General features: G+C 38.2%; 2 protein-coding genes across 3 annotated transcripts in view; one reads left to right on the top strand and one right to left on the bottom strand.

Moving 5' to 3' along the window:
- Window positions 1-109: 109 nt before the first annotated feature.
- MYNN (myoneurin) lies at window positions 110-13,524 on the top strand. Of its 2 annotated transcripts, XM_006890367.1 has the most exons (7): window positions 110-401; window positions 4,094-4,890; window positions 5,952-6,111; window positions 8,541-8,719; window positions 9,530-9,613; window positions 10,562-10,648; window positions 13,119-13,524. In XM_006890367.1, exons 1-7 carry the CDS (start codon window positions 136-138, stop codon window positions 13,379-13,381), a joined length of 1,836 nt encoding a protein of 611 aa, XP_006890429.1. In that variant the 5' UTR covers window positions 110-135; the 3' UTR covers window positions 13,382-13,524. The 2 variants fall into 2 exon arrangements, with proteins under 2 accessions (XP_006890429.1, XP_006890430.1); XM_006890368.1 differs by lacking the exon at window positions 10,562-10,648 and having other exon boundaries at window positions 13,119-13,439.
- Window positions 13,525-15,532: 2,008 nt separating this feature from the next.
- Window positions 15,533-22,010, bottom strand: part of LRRC34 (leucine rich repeat containing 34) — a 33,370-nt gene continuing 26,892 nt past the window's right edge. Inside the window, exons 10-11 of the mRNA XM_006890386.1 lie at window positions 18,068-18,194; window positions 15,533-15,736 (exon numbers count right to left, since the gene is read on the bottom strand). Coding sequence (XP_006890448.1) covers window positions 15,533-15,736; window positions 18,068-18,194 — 331 coding nt within the window. The remainder of the gene's footprint in view (window positions 15,737-18,067; window positions 18,195-22,010) is intronic.

The following is a 22,010-nucleotide window of genomic DNA, read 5'->3' as shown; positions in this document are numbered from 1 at the left end:
TCCACCAGTTGCTTAGGCAAGACGTTTGTTTGATGCACGCTGACAGTTACTGATTGACCTTTTTTTTCTTTTTTCTTTCCTTTTTTTTTTTTTTTGTCTTTTAGAACAAGGGTAAAATTCCATTCAGATAACAAAATGCAGTATTCCCACCACTGTGAGCACCTTTTAGAGAGACTGAACAAACAACGGGAAGCAGGCTTTCTTTGTGACTGCACTGTAGTGATTGGGGAATTCCAGTTTAAAGCTCATAGGAATGTGCTTGCCTCCTTTAGCGAGTATTTTGGTGCGATCTACAGAAACACTTCCGAGAACAATGTCTTTCTTGATCAGAGTCAGGTGAAAGCGGATGGATTTCAGAAATTACTGGAATTTATATACACGGGAACTTTAAATCTTGACAGGTAAAGTACACGCTTTTTTTTTTTTTTTAAATCAAGGCTGGGTAATAATATTTAGCGCTACAGTGTATTTGACTTATTGTCCCAACTCTTGTTTCTGGATTGAATCTTCCCAGATGGATACATGCACAATTTTTAAATAATGAAGTCTATTAAAGATTTGGAGTAAAAAGCAAATAGCATAAGAAAAAACCCACAAGGTGTTAATTAATGATTATAGCTATGTTTTTGACACATTGGTGCAAATTTAAAGATGTGAAGCAGTGAATTTTGCAGTCCAGTTTCCCACTGCTTAATTGGTATTTATATTCCTCTGGTCTTTTTGATTTTTGTTGTTCACTTCTTAAGGTGATTGAGATAGAGAAGAAAGGGGTGGGCGACTTCTGCTCAGTTAATCATACTCTTCGTTTCCACATGACATGGCTGGATGATGGGAACAGTAAAGTGCTTCACAGCAGCTTTGTGAGTCCACCCACAGGTGCCTCGAAAAGCGTCCCTAGCCGTCCGCTTCTAAAAGATTGTGTCCTTGAAAACTGTGCAGCATTTCTCCTCTCCACACTTAGGGTTGCTCTGAATTGATTTTTTTGGATGGCCGTCGGTAATAGTTTGAATAACTCAGTAAAACCAGTCCATTTTGGTGGTTCTTCGAGTTAGTGGTTTTTTTCTTTAATCCTTTAAAAAGTATGCCAGAATAAATCATGCTGAATTGATTTGAACGCATGGAGAGCACCTTCCTTTGAGCTGTATACAGAGAGCCAGTTTGAATTAGTAGTCAATCTTTTTTTAGTACACGCTCTTTCCGGCCCAGCCAGAAGTGTAAGAGAAGATGTGTACGGAAATAGAAGCTGGGGAGTCAACTCTGACTCATGACGACAGCCAGGTTTTCAAGGCTATAAATCTTGATCAGAGGAGGTTCCCTCAGGAGCAGCTGGTCCATTAGAACTGCTCTTTTGGCTCAAGCCCAGTTTGTAACGCACTTCTCTGGCATTGGAGCTCTGGTGGCCCAGTGGCAAGAAGCTGTGCTTTAATCCTGAAGGCACTCAGTTTGAGGCTGCTCTGGGAGAATGATGGGCAATCTCCTGTGTGATGAACTGCCCCTGAAAACCAGCTGGAGGATCAGCTATGGGTGGTTCTGACTTTACGGTACAGAACAACTACAGCTCTGTCAGGGCTCCTTACTCATCACGGAAGTCGACACAGTCGAGAACTAAGTGGGGTTAGCAGCCAGATTACCTTAGTCATGGTTAACCCACTGGGATCTTGGGCAAGTTTTTTCTTTTCATTTATGGTTCTTCATTTAAATGTAAAATGCAGATTGTTGTTACTGTTGTTTGCCTTTGAGTCAGAACTAACTCCTAGCTGGCAATCCAGAATGTTTCTAGAGGCAGAAAAGTCAATGTGGGGGAGATGCCTGTCTGTCTTCCACGGAGCAGCTGGTGGTTTTGAACCTGCTGCCTTTGGGATTGCAGTGCAACTTCTTACCACTAGAGCTCCCTAAAGTGCAGATTACAATAGGTTAAATGAGATAACCACGTAAAGCATTTAGCCATATAACTAGTATTTATGAATGATTTACACATTTTTGTTCAATAATAAACAGTTGCTAAGTGGCTTAATGCCCATTTATGTTATCCTTAAAGACTACCAGATTTTTTTTAAATGATTATTTAATAGAGTACTAAGCACAATTATAGTTTGGTTACATATAGTCTTAAAGAGTAGAGTAAATTGGTATGTCATCACAGTATTTCTGGGATATCCTTTTTAGTGGATTATATTTAAAAAAAAAATCGGTAAAATTGGTGAAGAATAAATGTAATGTTTTGAGAGAGTGGAATTAATATTTTTATCCCTCATACATACTGTGTTTCATGCATGTACATTATATATTTTGTGGTGGTTCCCCCCTCCACTTCTCACCCCTTTTCCACATTGTGTTTTATACAGTATTTCATTTATATTATATTTTGTTCATATCGGTTGTGGGGTTCCCCCCTTTAGGATTATCTTATTAATAGCTACATTCAGGAAAGCGTGTGAGCCAGTTACTTCATGCTTCTTTCCCTAACACCACTCTATTTGCAAAAAGATCTTTTATGAGAGGTAAATAAGAGGTGCATCTCTATATACTGTTTCTAGACAAGGAGAGAAATAACTTGATGAATCATAGATCCCAAAATTATAGGTAAAGGCCATAAAAAAGTACCGTAAGTAACATTTTCTTAACTGTGGAGAAAGTTTGGAAGCACTGTGCTGCAGAGGTTTCTTTGTAATGCTTGTGAATTTAAGATTTTTTCCAGAGAACAAAATGTTCTTTAAATTGATAATTAGATTTCTAAACTAGACTGTTAATTTGTTTCTTTTATAATGAGCTGGAAGTGGTTCTATTTATAATAGAAGAGTTGGCACTTGAGGGAAAGCAGATTTAGTTAGAAGATTAAGAAAGATTTGTAAGTTCTCTAGGATGCTAACGGAAGTAAGGAAAAGGTTTATGTGTGCATATATTTGTATACATGTGTGTGTTTGATACATGTCATGTACAACTAACACACTAGATACATATACAGATCATTAGCTATCATTAAAACTTTTTTACATATATTAATAAAGAGAGAAAAGCTCTTTTCTGAAGAACTAAGTGATCTCTGGAAAAGAAGGCAAGTAGGGGAGTACTTGTCCCCTTAAATAAGTAAAGGTCATGTTTTTTTGTTTTACTATCAATTCAACTTTGATTTTATGGCTTATTAATTCAGCTAGAAATGCCAGAACCAGTGCTAGGTTGATTAAGAAACCTTTCATTATAAAATTCTAGAGGCAAGAACTTTTTTTTTTAATATCTATATTTCCCTCACTATTGGAATGCTAAATATGGTAACATATCTTTCTAACAAACCTTCTCCAGCTAACTTGGCTTGCATATCACCAGAAAAGACAAAACAAGACGAGAGAATTGCTAGAAAGGATTCAAAACATAAAAACCACCCAAAACCAAACCCCTGCTGCCCACATGATGCCAGTTTATGGCAGTCAGGAGGGTTGAATGGAGGCTGTGAGTCTTGAGGGGAGGAGATTGCCTCGCTCCTGCCTGAGGAGCACAGGGTGATGTCGGGCTGTTTGGTTAGCAGCTTACCACATACGGCACTGTGCCAGCGGGGCGCCTTGGGAGGGCTCCTTTAGAGAATGTTCATCGCATGCTAAGACCTTGATATTGAAGTATGGTCCACAGACCAGAAGCATCTGCATCTCAGGGACTGTGGTAGAAATACATAATCTCCACTTCCACTGCGGACTTACTGCATCAGAACTTGCTTTTTAATAAGATCTGGGGGTAATTCGCCTGCACAGTAAAATTTGAGAAGGTACAATTCAAGCCCTTAACAGGAGAGCAGAGAAAAGGAGTAGAAAACGGGTGTTATTAGCCTCTTCCCCGTTTATGTCAATCCAAAGAAACTGTTGCTTTATGAAGAGTTATCAAAGTAAATGATAAGAGGTACAATTGGCTAACACCATTTTCTGTTGCATGTATAGATATGAAAAGCCATTCTTCTTTTTCCAGTTTGGTTCTGTGGCGTTGGAAATTTTTATATTGTTATGCTAAATGAATTACTTTTGTACTTTGTGATTTTTTTTCAGCATTCTGTTCAAAAGTTTTTCTTTGATCAGAATATTATCATTTAGCCTTGTTTTCCTTACAGTTGGAATGTTAAAGAAATCCACCAAGCTGCTGACTATCTCAAAGTAGAAGAGGTGGTCACTAAATGTAAAATAAAGATGGAAGATTTTGCTTTTATTGCTAATCCGTCTTCTACAGAGATCTCTAGTATTACTGGGAACATTGAATTGAATCAGCAGACTTGTCTACTTACTCTGCGCGATTATAACAGTCGGGAGAAATCAGAAGGATCCACTACAGACCTAGTTCAGGCAAACTCTAAACAAGGAGCTTTGGGAAGGAAGTCTTCTCAAAGTAAGAAGAAGAAGAAGGCTTTGAACGCTCAGAAAACAGAGCAGAATAAAATGGTGCAATATCCCAGTGACATTTTAGAGAACGCATCTGTTGAATTATTCCTAGACGCAAATAAGTTATCTACACCCATACCAGAACAGGTTGCACAAAGAAATGATCATTCAGAACTCGAGTTGACATCAGTTGTAGAGAATACTTTTCCAGCACAAGATAATGGACAGACTGTCACTGTGAAACGGAAACGTGGAAAATCCCAGCCACACTGTGCGCTGAAAGAACACTCTATGTCCAATATAGCCAGTGTTAAGAATCCTTTCGAGCTGGAGAGCTCTGGGGAGGAGCTGGATCAAAGGTATCCCAAGGCCAAGCCGATGTGTAACACGTGTGGGAAAGTGTTTTCAGAAGCCAGCAGTTTGAGAAGACACATGAGAATCCATAAAGGAGTCAAACCTTATGTCTGCCACTTGTGTGGAAAGGCATTTACCCAGTGCAACCAGCTGAAAACACATGTAAGAACACATACAGGTGAGAGTGCACTCTGGGCTCTGTCCTTGTCCTCATACTGTGATGGAAATCGTTTTAAACGCATTATTAGAACAAATAAATGCTGACTCTCTGTGCTTCAAATTTGTTATAAACGTGTCCTCACAAAAGTGGTAGGTTAAAGTTAAAAATGTGTTTTCAGTACTCAGCAAGTATTTTAGTAGGGGGTTTTTGGCATTTAATTACTTAATTGTCTTTGGTCAAACATTCTTCTAAGTGGTATAGCACTGGTCCATTAGCTGTACAGAGGTAACTCGCAGTTGCTGGGATGTTAAACACTGTGACACTGATGTGTCAAATGCAATAATGATTAGCCATAGAGGACCATGTTTGGTGGAGCTCCCCAGTTAAAACAAGCTTGGAAGCAGGAGTAGCATCCACTTCTGAAATAGCTTGTCTCCGGAAACCCTATGAACGTGGAAAAACTATGCAAGTTATACAAGTATTTAGGTCTTTCATTCATAAGGTCTCTATGAGTTGTCTACAGCTTGATGGCACTTAACATTTATTATAACTGATAAATGCCTAGTGCATGAGTTCTTTCTACTTTTTTTTTTCTTCACAAAGTAAGCATAAGTTTGCTTCTAGTATGTTAAGTATTTAACAGAGCTGAAGATATTAAAGCTGATAGAGGAGAAGTAATTCGAGCTCAGGCCATTTCTGAGATTTTGTCAGTACCACGCATCCCCTATTTTCTTGACCTTGCCAATACTGTACTTGGTTATTGGAATTGCAAATACCTTCTTTTTCAGCTCCCCATTTCTTTTGGTCAAATGTGAGCACTGGATCTGTAACCCTACATTTGTTACTTTTAAGCTGTAATATATATATTTTCTCATTGATCACCTGACACTGTTATTAATTGAAAATCACAAATATTTAAGTCTATAAGTATATACTTGAAGAAAATTTGTCATGAGTCAGAAAAAAAGAGGTATTTTTTCCTTCTAGTTCACATTTTGTATTAAGGCTGGTATTGTTGATGAGCTCTACGAGCAGAATGTTACCTTCTAAGGTAAATTTTCCTTACTCTTTTCCTTTAGGTGAGAAGCCATATAAATGTGAATTATGTGATAAAGGATTTGCTCAGAAATGCCAGCTTGTCTTCCATAGTCGCATGCATCATGGTGAGGAAAAACCCTATAAATGTGATGTATGCAATTTACAATTTGCAACTTCTAGCAATCTCAAGATTCATGCCAGGTAAAAAAAACCGAAACCAAACCCCACAAACAAACCGCACCTCGTTTGATCTTTTTGCTTGTCCTTCCCTGTAATCTTATGAATAGATGACCCCCTGCTGTGAAGTCGCTTCTGACTCCTGGCAACTTTATAGGACAGAGTTAAACTGCCCCCTAGAACCACCAAAAATGTAAATCTGCACAGACAGACACCATTTTTCTCCCATGGAGCAACTGGTGGGTTTGAACCACCAACCTCTTGGTTAACAGTTCACCACCTAACCACGGTGCCACTAGGTCATCTTGATGGATAATCTGCCGCCTTAGATTTGAGGGGTAGAATTGTCATCATGATCTCACCATAAAATATGTGTAGCACATTCAGGGTGCTGCTGCAGAACGGTGGTGGGGAGAGGGCAGCTGGGAAGTTAGTGATGTAATAATAAGATCTGAATATGCTAAGTGAGCACACATGGTACTCAGCTTGTTCTTGAGAGTGAGATGCTGATCTGATAGTGCTTGTATTTGAAGAGGATCATTTTGGCTGTTGCTTAGGAGAGTAGGACCATTCGAGTAGGAGCCGGGTAGCCACTCAGGGAACCAAAACCCAAGTGAGCGTGATAGTGGCTTAGACAGTGGAGAAAGTAAGAAGTTAAATTCTGAACACATTTTCTTCAGTTGAAGGAATTTGATAGGTTAAATGTCAAGGATGAAAGAAAAGCCAAAGAGGTTCAGAGGTTGTTTGTGCATTGGAGAAGGTGAGCTTGTGTTAACTGGGGATATTCACATATAAAGCTTTCTAACAAGGAAAAGACGAGACTCGTGTTTGAACATAGTAAGTTTAGTGACTAGTGGACTTCTGTCATGGAGATGTGTGATAGATAGTTGGATATCCAAGTTTAGGGTTCAAGGTACTGGCTGGCGTCATTGGTATTTAGATGCTCTTGAAAGCCGAGTTCTGAAGCTAAGAATGATCATTGACAAGAGGGAACCATCAGGCCTCTAGGAAGGAGCAGGCATTATAGCAAGAAAACTAGGGAAATGTTTGTTGTTGTTGTTATTAGGTGCTGTCAAGTCACTTGCGACTCATAGCGACCCTATGTACAATATCCCTAAACTCTGCTCTGTCCTGTGCCAATCGCACTGTCTCTGACACTCCCATCCCAATTACCGCAGTCACTGAATCAATCCACCTCATAGAGGGTCTTCCCCTCCTGCGCTGTCCCTCCACCCTACCAAGCATGATGTCCCTCTCCAAGGACCGTTCCCTCCTTGCAGCATGTCCAGAGTATGTTAGACGGAGCCTTAGAATCCTTGCCTCCAAGGAGCAGCCTGGTTTCACCGTCTCTAGGATGAACTTGTTTGTTCTCCTGTCAGTCCATGGTATATTCAATACTCTTCTCCAGCACCACAGCTCAAAGGCATCAATTCTCCTTCTATCCTCCCTAGTCATTGTCCAACTCTCTGATGCATAACAAGGCCTGTATCAGACGCACCTTAGTCTCCAAAGAGACACCATTGCTCTTCAGTACTTTGGAGAGGTCCCTAACAGCAAGGAAATAAACTGTCCTAAAATTCAAGTGGGGGAGGGAGCAGCTACGGCAGATTCTGTTGATGGGGGACTAAACACTGAGAAGTGACTGGTTAGTGAAATGGGAAGTCAGCAGAGCTATTGTTAGACAAAGCATTTGTTTAAAAAAGGAGTATTAGAGGCTAACAAGTCAAATACTTGGAGACTAAAGAAGTTTTCAATGAAGTGGGAGAGAAATAGAACAATTGGTTTTGCTTTTCTTTTTTGTTTTCTTTAAAGATGGGAAAATATCAGTACGTTTGTAGGATGTAATCTAGTTTGATGGGGAAAATGGAATTTGTAGGACAGGAAATTCAAGGATGGTAACAGGGTACATAAGGGGCTCCACTTGGAAGGAGTTTAAGATAAACTGTCATCCTTATAGTTAACGAGAGAGAAAGTTATAGGCATAGATTCTAGCAGACGGAGTTGGAATGAAATGGTACAAGTTTTCTTCTGATTTCTTAAGTTTTTCTCAAGGAAATAGGAAGCAAGGACATGAACTGAGTAGACAGAGTTGGAATGGAATGGCACAAGTTTTCTTCTGATTTCATAAATTTTCTCAAGGAAGTAGGAATCAGGGACATGAACTGAGTGAAGAGTGAATGGATTAGTCGAATTGCTGGGTAGAATTAGAGGCCCACCCAACAATCATGTAATGGTGGTGGCAAAAATGACGAATCGCTCTCAAAAGTGATGTTTTCATTAAAACCAGGACATTTATTTTTGGCAGTTACAATCAAAGACTTCCAAGTTTTCAGTTCATATTCCTGATTTATTAAGATTGAAACACTGTGTAAGACACCGTGTTCGGTGACTGTGCAAAGATTGGTCCTCACGCTGTTGTCCGCCGGCTCACCAGCACGTTGCCTTCTTCCCAGGAAGCACAGTGGGGAGAAGCCGTATGTGTGTGACAGATGTGGACAGAGGTTTGCCCAGGCCAGCACGCTGACCTATCACGTCCGGAGGCATACTGGAGAAAAGCCCTACGTCTGTGACACCTGCGGCAAGGCCTTCGCTGTCTCGAGTTCCCTTATCACACACTCTCGAAAGCATACAGGTAAGGGCTGGACGCACACTTCTCAAAAGTGTTGGAGAGAAAAGAAGAAAGGCAGTAAAGTATGTCTTCCTAGGAAGTGGGTTCACTGTATAGCCAGATCATTGTATTTGTACCTCTGGGAGCTTTTCAGCTTTATGATTTTTTTATAAATACTGGATATAAAAATTGTCTTTTAGAATATTAACAGGATGGTAATCTTTTATCATGCATCTTGGCCATTAAAGTCAGTGAGATCATTTTGACGAAATAAACATGAGTTGAGGCATGTTTTATGATCTTAGGAAACTGCCTTAGTGTCTTGAGTTTAGTATTTTTTAAATAAAATTTTGGAGTAGTTAGAGGTGAAGGTGGGTTTGGATAGGACATATATAGACATTCTGAGATTTGAAGAGATTATAAAGAGATAACTTCAAAGGCAACTAAGTTGTGAAGCAAACTTAATTCCTCAGAGGTTTTAATTTTCTTGTACATTTTTTCCCCATAGAATTTTTCCTAACTACCTTTATTTCCCTTTATCTCATGGTGTATATTATATACTAATGATGTGAGTACATTTTTTAATCATATTAAAGTCAACATCCTTGCCCACCCATCTCAGCTAGAAGGCACATTTGCAGAAAGGTTCGTTATGTAAAAAGCTTCAGGTTACATCGGCAGTATAAAATAACTGTTAATATTAAGTGGAAAACTGAAATCTAGTATTAAGTGGTTTTGATCTAAAAACTATTTTAATAGGTTTTTTTAGGTTATTTGTACTTAATAAATATTATATTGGTATAGTACACCACTTCGTTTTTATCTTCCATCTAGGTGAAAAGCCATACATATGTGGTATTTGTGGGAAAAGTTTTATCTCCTCAGGAGAGCTCAACAAACACTTTCGATCCCATACAGGTCTGTGTTTAGGGAGAATGGATTATTTTTTTGTTCTCTCTAATTTTTTGTTATATAAACCTTGACTTTTTAAGCCGTTATCAACTTAAATGGTTTGAAGTCATACCCTATCTATAACAATGTTTTAATGTCTAAAGATCAACTTTTTACTTGGTTATTTCATATTTTTTTTAGTTGCTTCTAGTGTGAAGTTTGTCAGGAATTGTGTCCGCTTTCTAAGACGTGCAGCAGATAGCCAGTGTGTAATGGCAAGGGTTAGAGTGCACAGATAATGACAACATCAGGCTTTATTATTAAGCAGCAGTTAGTGCGTATGTTTAATAAATAAAATTCAGCCTTTCATGGGTTTATTGTAAAAAGTAAATAGATTGAACCCTGAATGTAAAACAGATTTTGGGAAATGGTACTTTTAAAATGTATGGCTTTCAGTTTATAGAAAAGAATTTCTCACAATTTATATGTAGAGCAGTTTGAGCATCTAAGAGAGTTTTAAGAAGTAAATTTACTGACCACGTATATAGTAACGTCATGATATAAAGATATTTGTACAATTTCTGATTTTTAAAGCATATTAATTTTTGTACCATTTCAGTCTGTCAGTATTTTTAAAGGATTTTTTTACATAATCTGAGCAGAAAATAAAATTTCTTTTATTAGCTGTACCTTGAGCTGGTGTTCAGTAGGAATAAAAGTTTAAGTTGTTTTCATAGTTTGCAAGTAAGTTTTTGGTAGTGAACATGTTTTGCCCCTGAAAGTGGGGATAAAACAGCACGTGAATGTATTCAATCTTTCATTTATTATTAGGAGCCAAATTAGAACTAGATGAGTAAATAGCTTAAAAATAATATTAAGCAATATAGTAAATTTTTTTTTTGCTGTGTGCTCATTTGTTTTAGTCCTAACTAGCAGCTTCTAAAATAGTGAAATCTTGAACTTTCTGTTTTTCAGGAGAACGACCATTTATCTGTGAATTATGTGGAAATTCTTACACAGATATTAAAAATTTAAAGAAGCACAAAACAAAAGTCCATTCTGGTAAATGCTTAAAATTTCTCATCATTTCGAGTGCACTGTCCCTTCAGCTGTCGAGATACAGAGTTTAGCCGTTTATTTCGAGGTCGGGGGTGATACATTTCTTTATCTGAGGCAGCTCTGATGTCATAGTCTTACGGAGTTGTACTGCTGACTCAAAAGCCAGTGCCTCTCTGGCAGTTCAAAGATTGAAGCTGCCAACTATTTCATTTCACTTGGATCCACAGTTAACACTCCTGGTAGCAGCACTCAGGAAATCAGAAGACCTGTTGCATTGCGGAAAGCTTGTCGAGAGTCTCCTTAAAGTGCTAAAGGGCAAGGATATAATTTTTTAAGACTGTGGTGCACCAAACCATGGTAATTGAGTTGTTCCATACGCATGTTAAAATTAGAAAAAGGGAGCTCTGGTGGCCTAGTGGCAAGACGCTGCACTGCAATCCCAGAGGCACACGGTTCAAATCCACCAGATGCTCTGCTGGAGAAGGAGGGGGAAATCTCCTCCTGTACCTGTCAGATCTGATTTGACGGTACATGTAAAAATAATACAGTTTAGAAAAAAATAAGGAAGGCTGAATGAAAAACGTGTGCCGCTAATGGTGGTGGTGGCAAAGGTTATTGAACACACCACGGATTGCCAAAAGAACAAGCAAATCCAGCTTGGAGGAGATGCAGCCGCCTTGGCGGCAAGGACGGTGACACCTCGTCTCACGTACTTGAGGCATGTTGTCTGGAGGCACCAGATGTCGTGCTTGGAAAAATAGAAAGTCGGCAAAAGAGAGGAAGATGCCCCAGGGTGAATGACAGTGACTGCACCAGGACATGAGCACGTGGTGGAGAGTGGGTGTCAGGTGGAGAGTGTGATGAAGGCACAGGGGGGTAAGGTTTCCATCAGTCCGTGAGTCACGGTCAACTCGACAGCATCGAACAACAGCAGTGAGCTATACTTAAAATATATTTCTCCTTTAAAATTGTGATTTCAAATTCTTTTCGGGTGATCAAGTATGGAATAAACTATGGTCTGAGTAATTCAGGGTTTACTGTCGTTATTAGAAAGTGTCTTGATGAACACTCACGAACACTAACCTAGAAATAGAAGAGGAAACAGGGAAATGAGTAATTCTAGATTGTTAAAGTATATGTAAATCCAGATGACTGTTTAAAATGAATTCTTAAACATTGTGCAGTGCTTGTGTTACCATAATTAGAAACAACAAAACAACATTTCTTTACTCTGTAAATGGCTGTTCATAAGATTAAGTTGGAAGCATCTGAAAACTGCAGTAAATCATTAATTCAGCATTTACTAAATGCCAGTAAAGTGCATATAACTGCAGAAATAGGAAGTCAAAGGGGACGTGGATCTGACCCTAAAACACTTTCAATATGGTGTAGGAAAGCAGAAACAGACATACATAACTTTAATTACAAGTGAAGGATATACAAGGCTCAGAAAGTGATGATGAAGGGAAATATCAATTGCTTTTGAGGTAGGTTAAAATTTAAAAACCTTTATCATTAAAACTATGAAGGGTTAAAATTTGGAGCAACGGTGAAGAAAGAATGGTTCAGAGGCTGGGATGGGAAAGAGTATACAATCTAGGCAGAAAATCTTGTGAAGAACAAAGCATAGGCTGTATTTTGTTTCGTAAAATTGTAGGGTAGTTTGGCAAGAATACAGCAAAGGATCCGTGCAGTTTTGTGTGACGAGGATGTTGTGTGCATGGTCTGTGGAGCTGACTGCCTTCCATCTCTGCAGGACAGAGTTAAACTGCCCCAGTGGGTTTCCCAGGCTGTACATCCTTAGGGAAGCAGGTTGCCACACTTCTTCTTCTGGTGGGTTTGAACTACCGACCTCTTGCTTAGCAGTTGAGTGTTTAGCCACTGCTCCCCCCACCAGCGCTGCCGACTAGCATACTGCAAATGAAATCATATCAACGCTTTAGAGTAACAGACGTTGTTAAACTGGTGCACATTTTTAAAGCAAAGAGGGATAATAACATTTATGTCTGTTAGTGTAAAATTACTCCGTTCGGTAAACAGTATGAAAATACCATATATATGAGCTTGAGATTGCACCGAATTGTATCAGCTATTGAACACATGGTGTCATTATTATCATTCTAGGTCTTTGGCCCTTTAAAGGAGTGGGGCAAGTACAACATTTTACCCTCAGGGAATTTAACATCTATTTGAAGAGTCAGGGTAAACTTGAGTAGAATGTCAAGACATGTCATAAAACCATATGCAAAAAACCTTGTTCTGCAACAGTTAAAACCACTTTTACAATAGCGGGAGTGTTTGGACTTAAATGAGATTTTAGATGTGCATAGATAGTTATGGGATAAGGAGAGGCTAGTCGGTGGAAGACAGAGAACATGAGTGAATGAAGAACATAGGGAAGAAGATAGCAGGAACCACAGGTGCCAGAAGTTTTATTTTGTTAAACATAGTCCTCTTCCTCTTTCCATTTCAGGTGCAGACAAAACTCTGGATTCCAGTGTAGAGGACCATAATTTGAGTGAACAAGATTCCATACAGAAAAGTCCTTTTTCAGAAAGTATGGATGTGAAGCCTTCTGAGATGACCTTACCACTCTCTCTTCCTCTTGGGACTGAGGACCACCATATGCTTCTGCCCGTCACAGATAGTCAGTCTCCTCCGTCGGATTCTTTGCTGAGGTCAGCTGTGAATGGTTATTCAGAGCCACAGTTGATTTTTTTACAACAGTTATACTGACTTTATGAAGAACATGGAATTGCTTCGATATCTCTAAGAGTAAATACATTTCTGGTAAAGGACTCGATTCATATTAAATTTCCATTCACTTGAGTTGTGACTATTATTTTTTCACTCACCTGAAGTAAAGCACTTGATGCCGCATCATTGCTGTGCAGTGTTTGTTTGATCTTTGACATTTATGTCTAGTGCGGATTATACTTCAGCAGCTCTGTCTTGGTTGCATAAGGTTTTTGGTTTTAAAGCCAACTTAGTATTTTAGAATCGCCCTTCATTTGTTGAAGTAAAATCTGATTCCATTTTTTGTTTGGGTTTTTGGTGGTTGTTTTTTTAAATTGTAAAATGTATACAAAACATTGTCCATTTCAAATTCTTCCCACGTACATGGGTATATTCATCATGCTGTGTCTCCATCATGGCTAATCTGTTTCCAGGATTTTCATCATCTTAACTGAATTCAGTGCTCTTTTCCTTCCCTTAAATCTAAACAGAATCCATGATATTAGCCCACGAATGTTGCTGTTTATAAGCTCCACAGGCCAGTACATAGTCGTGGAAGCAGTGAGGATACGTTTCTTTCTGCCGACAAAAACTCTGTACTAATTCAAAGTGAGCTCCTTCTCTAACAATGTATTTCATTGGCATTCACTATCCTAATGAGACAAGGCTTTCTTTTAAAAGCCAGAAAATCATATAAACTTTCATTCATTTAAAAGTCAGTGTTTTGGAGAGAACTAGTTAATAGTACTTTTGGTTTGTGTGTTAATTGATGCCAAGATTTTCAAAAGGAATTTTAAATAGGTATTTGTTTTCTATCTTGTGAAAACACTGTTTTAAAGTTTAATTCAATTGCTTATGTTTTAATAGGTTTCTAAATTGCTGGAGATCAGTAGATTATACTGGGTTTTGAAATTTTTATAAGCATCTCTTATGCCTATTATGCACTTTTAAAAAGAAAAACTAAAAGTTTTTTTCTAAATATGAACTTGCTGAGTACTATATAAATCATTTGATTTCCTAATTTGATACATTATGTAAAGAGTAAGAAGGTAGCTTCAATTATAAGGTAACATTTTGGACTATTAGAAAGTCCATTTATTTTCTATTTGAGTTTTTATAAGCTTTGGATTCTAAAATTTTATAAATTAAACCTTTTGATTACATGTAGTTTTACAGAGGTCCTTTTCCTTCCTGTGAATGGAGAAAATTCCACTTGATTCAGCTGTTCCCTGTCGCTCGACCCTGTTGCCACTTTCCCCATGTATTTATTTCCTTACCTGATTTTGGTGGATTCGATTATCAGTACTATACTGTTGATCAGAGTCACAGCCACCTTATTTCTGCCCAGCGTTATTGTGGCTTGTTTTGTATTACATTGATAATAAAATTAATGTATTTTCTATTGGTCTTAATTTGGTTTAATTGGTAAAAGCGGTAATCTTTCCGATTAAGCAGCCTCCTCTTGATGTATATCAACTAATAAAAAATGATGAATATATGTCTGTAACCAGTGGGTCACAGTGTGTATCGCTTCTTCACGGTATCTCAACTTGGAAACCATATCTTAAGCCTGAAACCACACTGTAGCTCTGCTTTTCAGCAAAACCACAGGCAAGTAAATAGTAATGTCAGGGAAGTACTCCCTCCCTTAGAGCAAGAACAATCAATCATACAAGACAAACCTTTTTACCACTTCATAACAACTTCAGTTAAGATACTTGTAATGATCTTCTATTTTACCTACTTGGTTATATTTTCATTACAAAAAGAAATTATTTGAAAATTTTAGTCTCCACTTAGCAAAAATTGTTTTTCTCTTGGTAAGAGAGTAATAATATTTTGGAGGGAGATCATTTTGATTGACTATATCTCACTGGGTTCTTTTGATAGTATTTTTACCCCATTGTTGAACATCTTTCCCCTCCCCCCAAACCCACCCCACAATCCACCCCGTGTTCCAGATTGTTACAAAATTTTGTACACTCAGTTTTTCACAGTGGACAATTTAATGATATTAAAGTTCAATGTAGTTATATCTTTTACACATTTGACAAAAGTAATGCATTCTAATTTATAAAAAAATGAATTAATAGGAAATGAATTGTTAAGCACTGAAAGTAGCAAATAATATTACAAATTAGAATTTTTTTTTCATAGATGTTGAGCTGTTGGTACAAGGGCAAAACCTGCATTACTTGAGTGATTATACGCTTCTCCATAGGTTGGTGTCCAGTAATAATGCTTTTTCAGACCATTGGAGACTTCTGCCAGATACACATGTCCGTCCACCACGTAGGGCTCTATGTCCGTATTGTCTGGTTTTAAACGACCTAGTTCAATTAACTTTGAATATTCCTAGGGTTTTTAAGAAAAGGAAAAACATAACATTGTTAAAATGGTTGATTCATTTTATAATGCTTATTTAAATATTCAAATCAGCCATGTAAGTTTGTAATCTGAAATAAAATATTACGAACAACACTGTCCAATTTTACTACTTCCTAGGTGTCATATTAGATGGCGTCAACTGTGAACAACAGAATAAAACCTATACCCCCATTTGGCCCTAGTGTGGAAAATCGGGAATAGAGGTACCATTTGATCCGTCAGTTCCCCTGCTTGGTATATATACTACACAAATAATAGCTGTACTACAAAGTGATGTGCACGAATGTTTACTGCTGCATTATTTGTAACAGCAAAAGAGTTGGAAACAAGCCGGGTCACCATAAGCACAGATGAATGGCTAAAGAAACTGGCATATTAACATATTAGGGTAGATACACACCAAAAGCCGATTAAGAAATCTGTAAAATAATGCACAGCATGGACAAAATTAGAAACGCTGAGAGAAACCTAACTCTAACAGCAGGACAATCGATATAAAACCACTAAGACAAAAAGCGACAGACTTCAGGTTTGTTCATGGGGTGCTATGAGTTGTACTTGACTTGTTGGTACCTAACAATAACAATTTATTAAGTCAACCACAGGCTCATCTAATATTAGCAGTTTTTCTCCTTTGCAACTAATAAAGTGGGGAGTGATTTGAAAGGGAGAAAATAGCAAAGGGAAAATGTTCTACACAGTCTTAATCTTGGAGGGTCAACAGAGATGAGACACAAGGAAGAGGGGAGAAAACAGAACGAAACCAGCAGCCTCACCTTTGCTCCACCTCTCCGCCTCCACCGTCCACCGTCCACCGTCGTCACTGTGCTAATCCAGTTTGTTTGCTAAAGGTCATCCTCTTTTAGCTTCTACTCTTCCAAGCACAACATTTCTTTCCACTGGCCCCTCCTGAAAACACGAAGTCTGCAAACTGCCTGCACTTTCCCACCATCACAGTTCAAAGGCATCAGTTCTGTGCTAATGTCTTACTCCTGTCCAACTTTAAAATGCATATGGAGCAATTGAAAATAGCACGGCTTGGGTTAGGCACACTTCAGTCTTTAAATTGGCATTCTTGTTCTTTAGTGCTTTAAAGCCATCCTTTATTCAGTCAGTTTTACATGTTGATTGCCGTCGAGTCGAGCACAACTCATAGTGACTCTATGAACAAAGACCTAATGCCTTTCCATAACTATCGTTTCTCCAAGTTCATAGAGTTCCCAGAGGCATGTGGCTTAGGAAGTAGATGCTAGTCCTTCTTCCAAACCTGTCTGACAGCTGGGAGCTCCACCAAACACTGTCCACAATGAGAAACCGTTCTGGTATTTGATACCCCAATGGTACAAGGTTCAGCATCATAGGGAACTAAAATTTTATAAAAACTAATTCAAGGTAAGATATTGGGCATGATTCCTTAGTATTAAATTTAAGGACACGTGGTCTATAGTCAGAATTTTCCAGTTCCACATTATTGTTTAATCAGGGGTATTGTATATGCCTGTGAAAATCTTACTAAGTAGGAACCTATTTCTCAGAAAAATAATTCAAAGCAGATTTTGGCACACAATCGTACGGAGTTCATTATTACTATAAGGTGCTATTGAGTCTGCCCTCACACAGCAACCCTGTGTAACACAGAACGAACTAAATCTACAGGCTTACAATTTCCATAGTATGGCCTGGCTTTCCCAATTCTTCACTGTAGAAGAACACAGACTGTTAAAAGGATAAATTTGTCAGATTCATAGATATAATTTGCCATTCTACAGAAAAGCAGAAATTTAGACAGTAAAGAATTTTGAAAGCCAGCTGCTTCTGCTTTAGTTTTTCACTTGTCATTAGTTTTAAGGGATTTCTTATAATAGAATTATAAGACTTGGGCCTTCAACATATTTTGAGTTTGAACATAACAAATTTGTTCATTCCTTTCAAATAAAGATTTTCCTTGTTTTAAATAGAATCAAAGGCTCTCTGACTTACATCTGTGAGAAATATTTTGACAAAAGTCTCTTTAAATTCCACGTCTTGTTTAATTTAGGAAAGCTTATTGAAAATTATACCACTGTGAGCAGCCTTTTTAACTCTGGGAGAATTAGACCTGTGTGATTCAATGATCTTTATGCAAATACCCGCTCCTTGCTGTCTTGGGCTTTTCAACACAAAAGATTTCAGTAGCTGAAGTTTAAGACTTAACTATCAGAATGACTAGATCTCATTACAATTTCTAAATATCTTAAGACAATTTTCTAACTTGTGAATGTTCTGATTTTACACGAAGGATTTTGGAAGAAAACTTACCACACATGTAGCCTCATCAAATTTGTTTCCCCAAATGTAGAGGTGGGAGAGGGTGACATTTGTTTTCATGGACTGTGCAAGTGCAGTAAGTCCCTCCCCTTCTATGTTGTTACTCACTACTGACAACCTAGAAAAACAAGGAACAGCCTTGGAAACCAGTCGTTTTCACACGGAACGCATGAGTTAGTGACGACTTTATTGCAAACATTAGTGTACTTAGCATTCTTTTTCAATTTATCTTAATGATACGGTTTACTAGTGACTTTAATGACTAAAATTCATGAAACCTGTTTTCTAACTAGTTGTGTGTGTGTGTGATTGTACCCACTAGTTACCCCTACATTCTGAAAGTTGTCTCGGTTTTTCAGTAAATGGTCTGTCCATTTGTGTACAGAGACCACTTGTGGTGGCTGTGATGCTGAACACTGTGACACTAATGTGTCAAATGTGATGATGGTTTCCTATGGTGGACAGTGTGTGGTGGAGCTCCCCAATTAAAACAAGCTTGGAAGCAGGAGTGGCATCCACTTCCAAAATAGCTTACCTCCAGAAACCCTATGAACTTGGAGAAATGATGAAAGTTACACAAGGTTCAGGTCTTTCGTTCATAGGGTCACTATGAGTCGTCTACAACTCGACAGCAGTTAACAACAACACATGAGTGACTTACAAATTGTTTAGGACAAAGTCATTAATTATTTTTGTTATTTTTAAGTTTTTAACATAAAGAACGCATACTGTTTTGCTCAAACTTGGGAAAAATGAGAAAGACTTTTCTATTAATTTTAAGAAGCAACCCAAACCAGAATTAAAATAATTTTTAAGAGAGAAATAATAGAGTTAGCAAGACTAGAAGCTGGTTCTTTGAAAGGATTAAAATCAACAAAACCCTGAGAAACCTTAGCAAAGGAAAAAAATGTGAATAAGGAATGAGATAGAGTGATGTAACAGAAGCAATGGAAATAAAAAGGATAATAACAGTATATTATAAAGAACTGCACTTCAGTTGATGGTCTCATCGGATGGGCTCCACAGGAATCAAAATGAATCATCAGTGGAAAGAGACTTTCGAGCTTAACAGCAGCAGTCAAAACCAAGCAACACGTTCACAAGAGCTAAGACAAAACCTTGGGTGTATCCCTAACTGAATTTCAAAACCATCTTCACAATAGATTTGATACATTGAACACCAATGACCAAAGACCAGATAAGTTGTAGGATGACATCAAAGACATCATCCATGATGAAAGCAAAAAGTCATTACAAAGATGAAGATACAAGAGCACAATGAATGTCAGAAGACACTCCTAAAACTTGCACTGGGATGAAAAGAAGCCAAAATAAGAGAAAGAAATACTGAAATAAGAGAGCGGAATAGATTTCAAAGGGCAGCTTGAGGAGACAAAGCAAAATATTACAATGAAACTGCCAGGAGCTAAACTTAGAAAAGCAAAAGGAAGCCTGGCATTTTTTTTTAAGCTGAAAGAACGCTGGAGCAAATGAAGGCCTTACGTTGCCATATTGAAGGAAAATATGGACAAAATCTTGAGTGATGCTGGAATCCCCTGACAAAGATGGAAAGAATACAGAATCACTACCAAAAAGAATTGGTTGGCACAGAACCATTTCAGGAAGTAGCATATGGTCAAGAACCATGGTACTAAAGGAAGAAATTCAAGCTTCTCTGAAGACATTGGCACAAGCTACCTGGCCAGCTGATGGAAGACATCCACATTTGCTCTCATTGCCCAAAAAGGTGATTCAGCAGAATGTGGACATTATCAAACAATATCATAACTATCACAGACAAGTAAAAACCCTGTTGAAGATTATTAAAAATGGTTGCAGCTGTACATTGATAAGAAATTTCCAGAAATTCAAGTTGGATTCAGAAGAGCTCAAAGCATGAGGGATATCACTGTTAATGTCAGATGGCTCTTGCCGGAAAGTACCAGAAAGATTTCATTTTGACTATACAAAGGCATTTGCGTGGATCATGACAAATTATGGCTAACATTCAAAAGAATGGGAACCCCAGAACATTTAATTGTGTTCATAAAAAAAATGGCTACATAGGTCAAGAAGTAGCTATTGGAACAGAATAAGGGAATACTGTTGTTTTAAAATTAGAAAAGGTATACGTCATGTTGGTATGCTTTCTCCATACCTATCCAATCTCTGTGCTAAGCAAGCCATTTGAAACTCTGGACTATATGAAGAACAGTGGCATCAGGATTGAAAGAAGACTCATCAACAACCTGTATTATGAAGATGACACACCTTGCTTGCAGAAAGTAAACTTGATGAACTTATTCTAAAAGATCAAAGACTTCAATATGGGTTCCAACTCAAGATCAAGAAAACAAAAATTCTTACCACTGGTCCAATAGGCAACAAAACATCATGAGAGTGAGGAAAAAATTCAAGTTGTCAATGATTTCATTTTACTTGGGTCCACAATCAAACACCCATGGTACCAGCAGTTAAGAAATCAAAAGACAGGGAGCTCTGGTAGCCTAGTGGCAAGAAGCTGCACTGCAACCCCAGAGGTATATAGTTTGAATCCACCAAATGCTCTGCTGGAGAAGGAGGGACTCCTCTTGTACCAGTCAGATCTGATTTGACAGTACACATACATACAAAATAATAAAATTTTTAAAAAAAGAAATCAAAAGACATAACTGCATTGGGGGAAATGGCTATCAAGGACAGCTCCCAAAATTCTAAAAAGCAAAAATATCCATTTAAAGACTAAGCTGCACCTGATCCAAGCTATGGTATTTTCAGTCACTTCCTTGACATCTGAAAGTTATCCAGTGAATAAAGAGGCCTGAAGAATTGATGCCTTTGAAGAGTAGTAAATATCCCATGGACTGTCAAAACGCAAACAAATCTGTCTTGAAGGGAATTCAACCAGAGGGTTATTTAAAGGCAGGGATGGGGAAACTCAATCTCACTCACTTTAGACATCTTCTAAGGAGGAACAAGTCGTTGGAGAGAGACACTATGCTGGGAAATATGGAACATCAGAGAAAGAGGAGATGGCCCTCAACAGGCTGGAGTGTCACATGGTGACTACCACAGTGGGCGCGAGGGCAAAGTTCAGATCATAGGCTGCCATCGACTCGCCAGCACCCAACAACGACAGCGTACTTCTAATCTAGAAGAAATGGACACACTTGGAGAAATACACTGCTGACCTAAACTATCAGGCCAATAGAAAATGTGTACACATAGATCACAAAAGAAGAAACTGAGCAGGTTATAAAAACAACCAATATAAGTTCTAGCCCAGACAGCTTCATTGATGAATTCTACTAAACATTTAGAGTTTCCACCACTTCTAGTCAAACTCTTTCAGAATACAGAAAGCGTGGGAATACTCCCAGACTCACTCTATGAAGCAAGCATAACCCAATACCAAAGTCAAGCAAAGATAACACCAAAAAAAAAGAGAGAGAGAAATTATGAGCACGTTGTTGTCAGGTGTCGTCGATAAGACTATGACCCATCATTATCCCATTAACCAAAGATTGAAACCTATCCCGATATCCCCTGTCATCCTTGCAATCAGGAAAAGTGTACACTAGAGATGCAGCCTATCTCTGTACATTTTCAATCTATATATGAAACAGATCATTCAGGAGGTTGGACTCTATGAGAAGGAATGTAGCACCAGGATTGGAGGAAGACTTATCAACAACCTATGTTATACAGATGACACAACCTTGCTTACAGAAACTGAGGAGGACCTGAGGCACTTGCTGCAGAAAGTCAAAGGACTGTAGCCTTCAACAGACATTGAAGATCACCATCAAGAAAGATTCTCGCTACTGGGACAATTAAAAGCAGCATTATGATGGATGGTGAAGAGATTGAAATTGTTAACAGCTTTAGTTTGCTTGGCTCCACAGTCAACACTCTTGGTACCAGCAGCCAGGAA

This window comes from Elephantulus edwardii, unplaced genomic scaffold (assembly GCF_000299155.1).
Source record: "Elephantulus edwardii isolate Elephantulus edwardi_28Jun2011 unplaced genomic scaffold, EleEdw1.0 scaffold00088, whole genome shotgun sequence".
Lineage (NCBI taxonomy): Eukaryota > Metazoa > Chordata > Mammalia > Macroscelidea > Macroscelididae > Elephantulus > Elephantulus edwardii.
Note: the sequence above shows the minus strand (reverse complement) of the source record. Positions and strands in the feature narration are given on the sequence as shown.

Bases quoted from the DNA above. Each gene is read 5' to 3' on its own strand.
- MYNN (XM_006890367.1), top strand. From the start codon at position 136: ATGCAGTATTCCCACCACTGTGAGCACCTTTTAGAGAGACTGAACAAA. The intron at 6,112-8,540 runs GTAAAAAAAACC...CCTTCTTCCCAG, and splicing joins AATCTCAAGATTCATGCCAG to GAAGCACAGTGGGGAGAAGC. The intron at 8,720-9,529 runs GTAAGGGCTGGA...TCTTCCATCTAG, and splicing joins ACACTCTCGAAAGCATACAG to GTGAAAAGCCATACATATGT.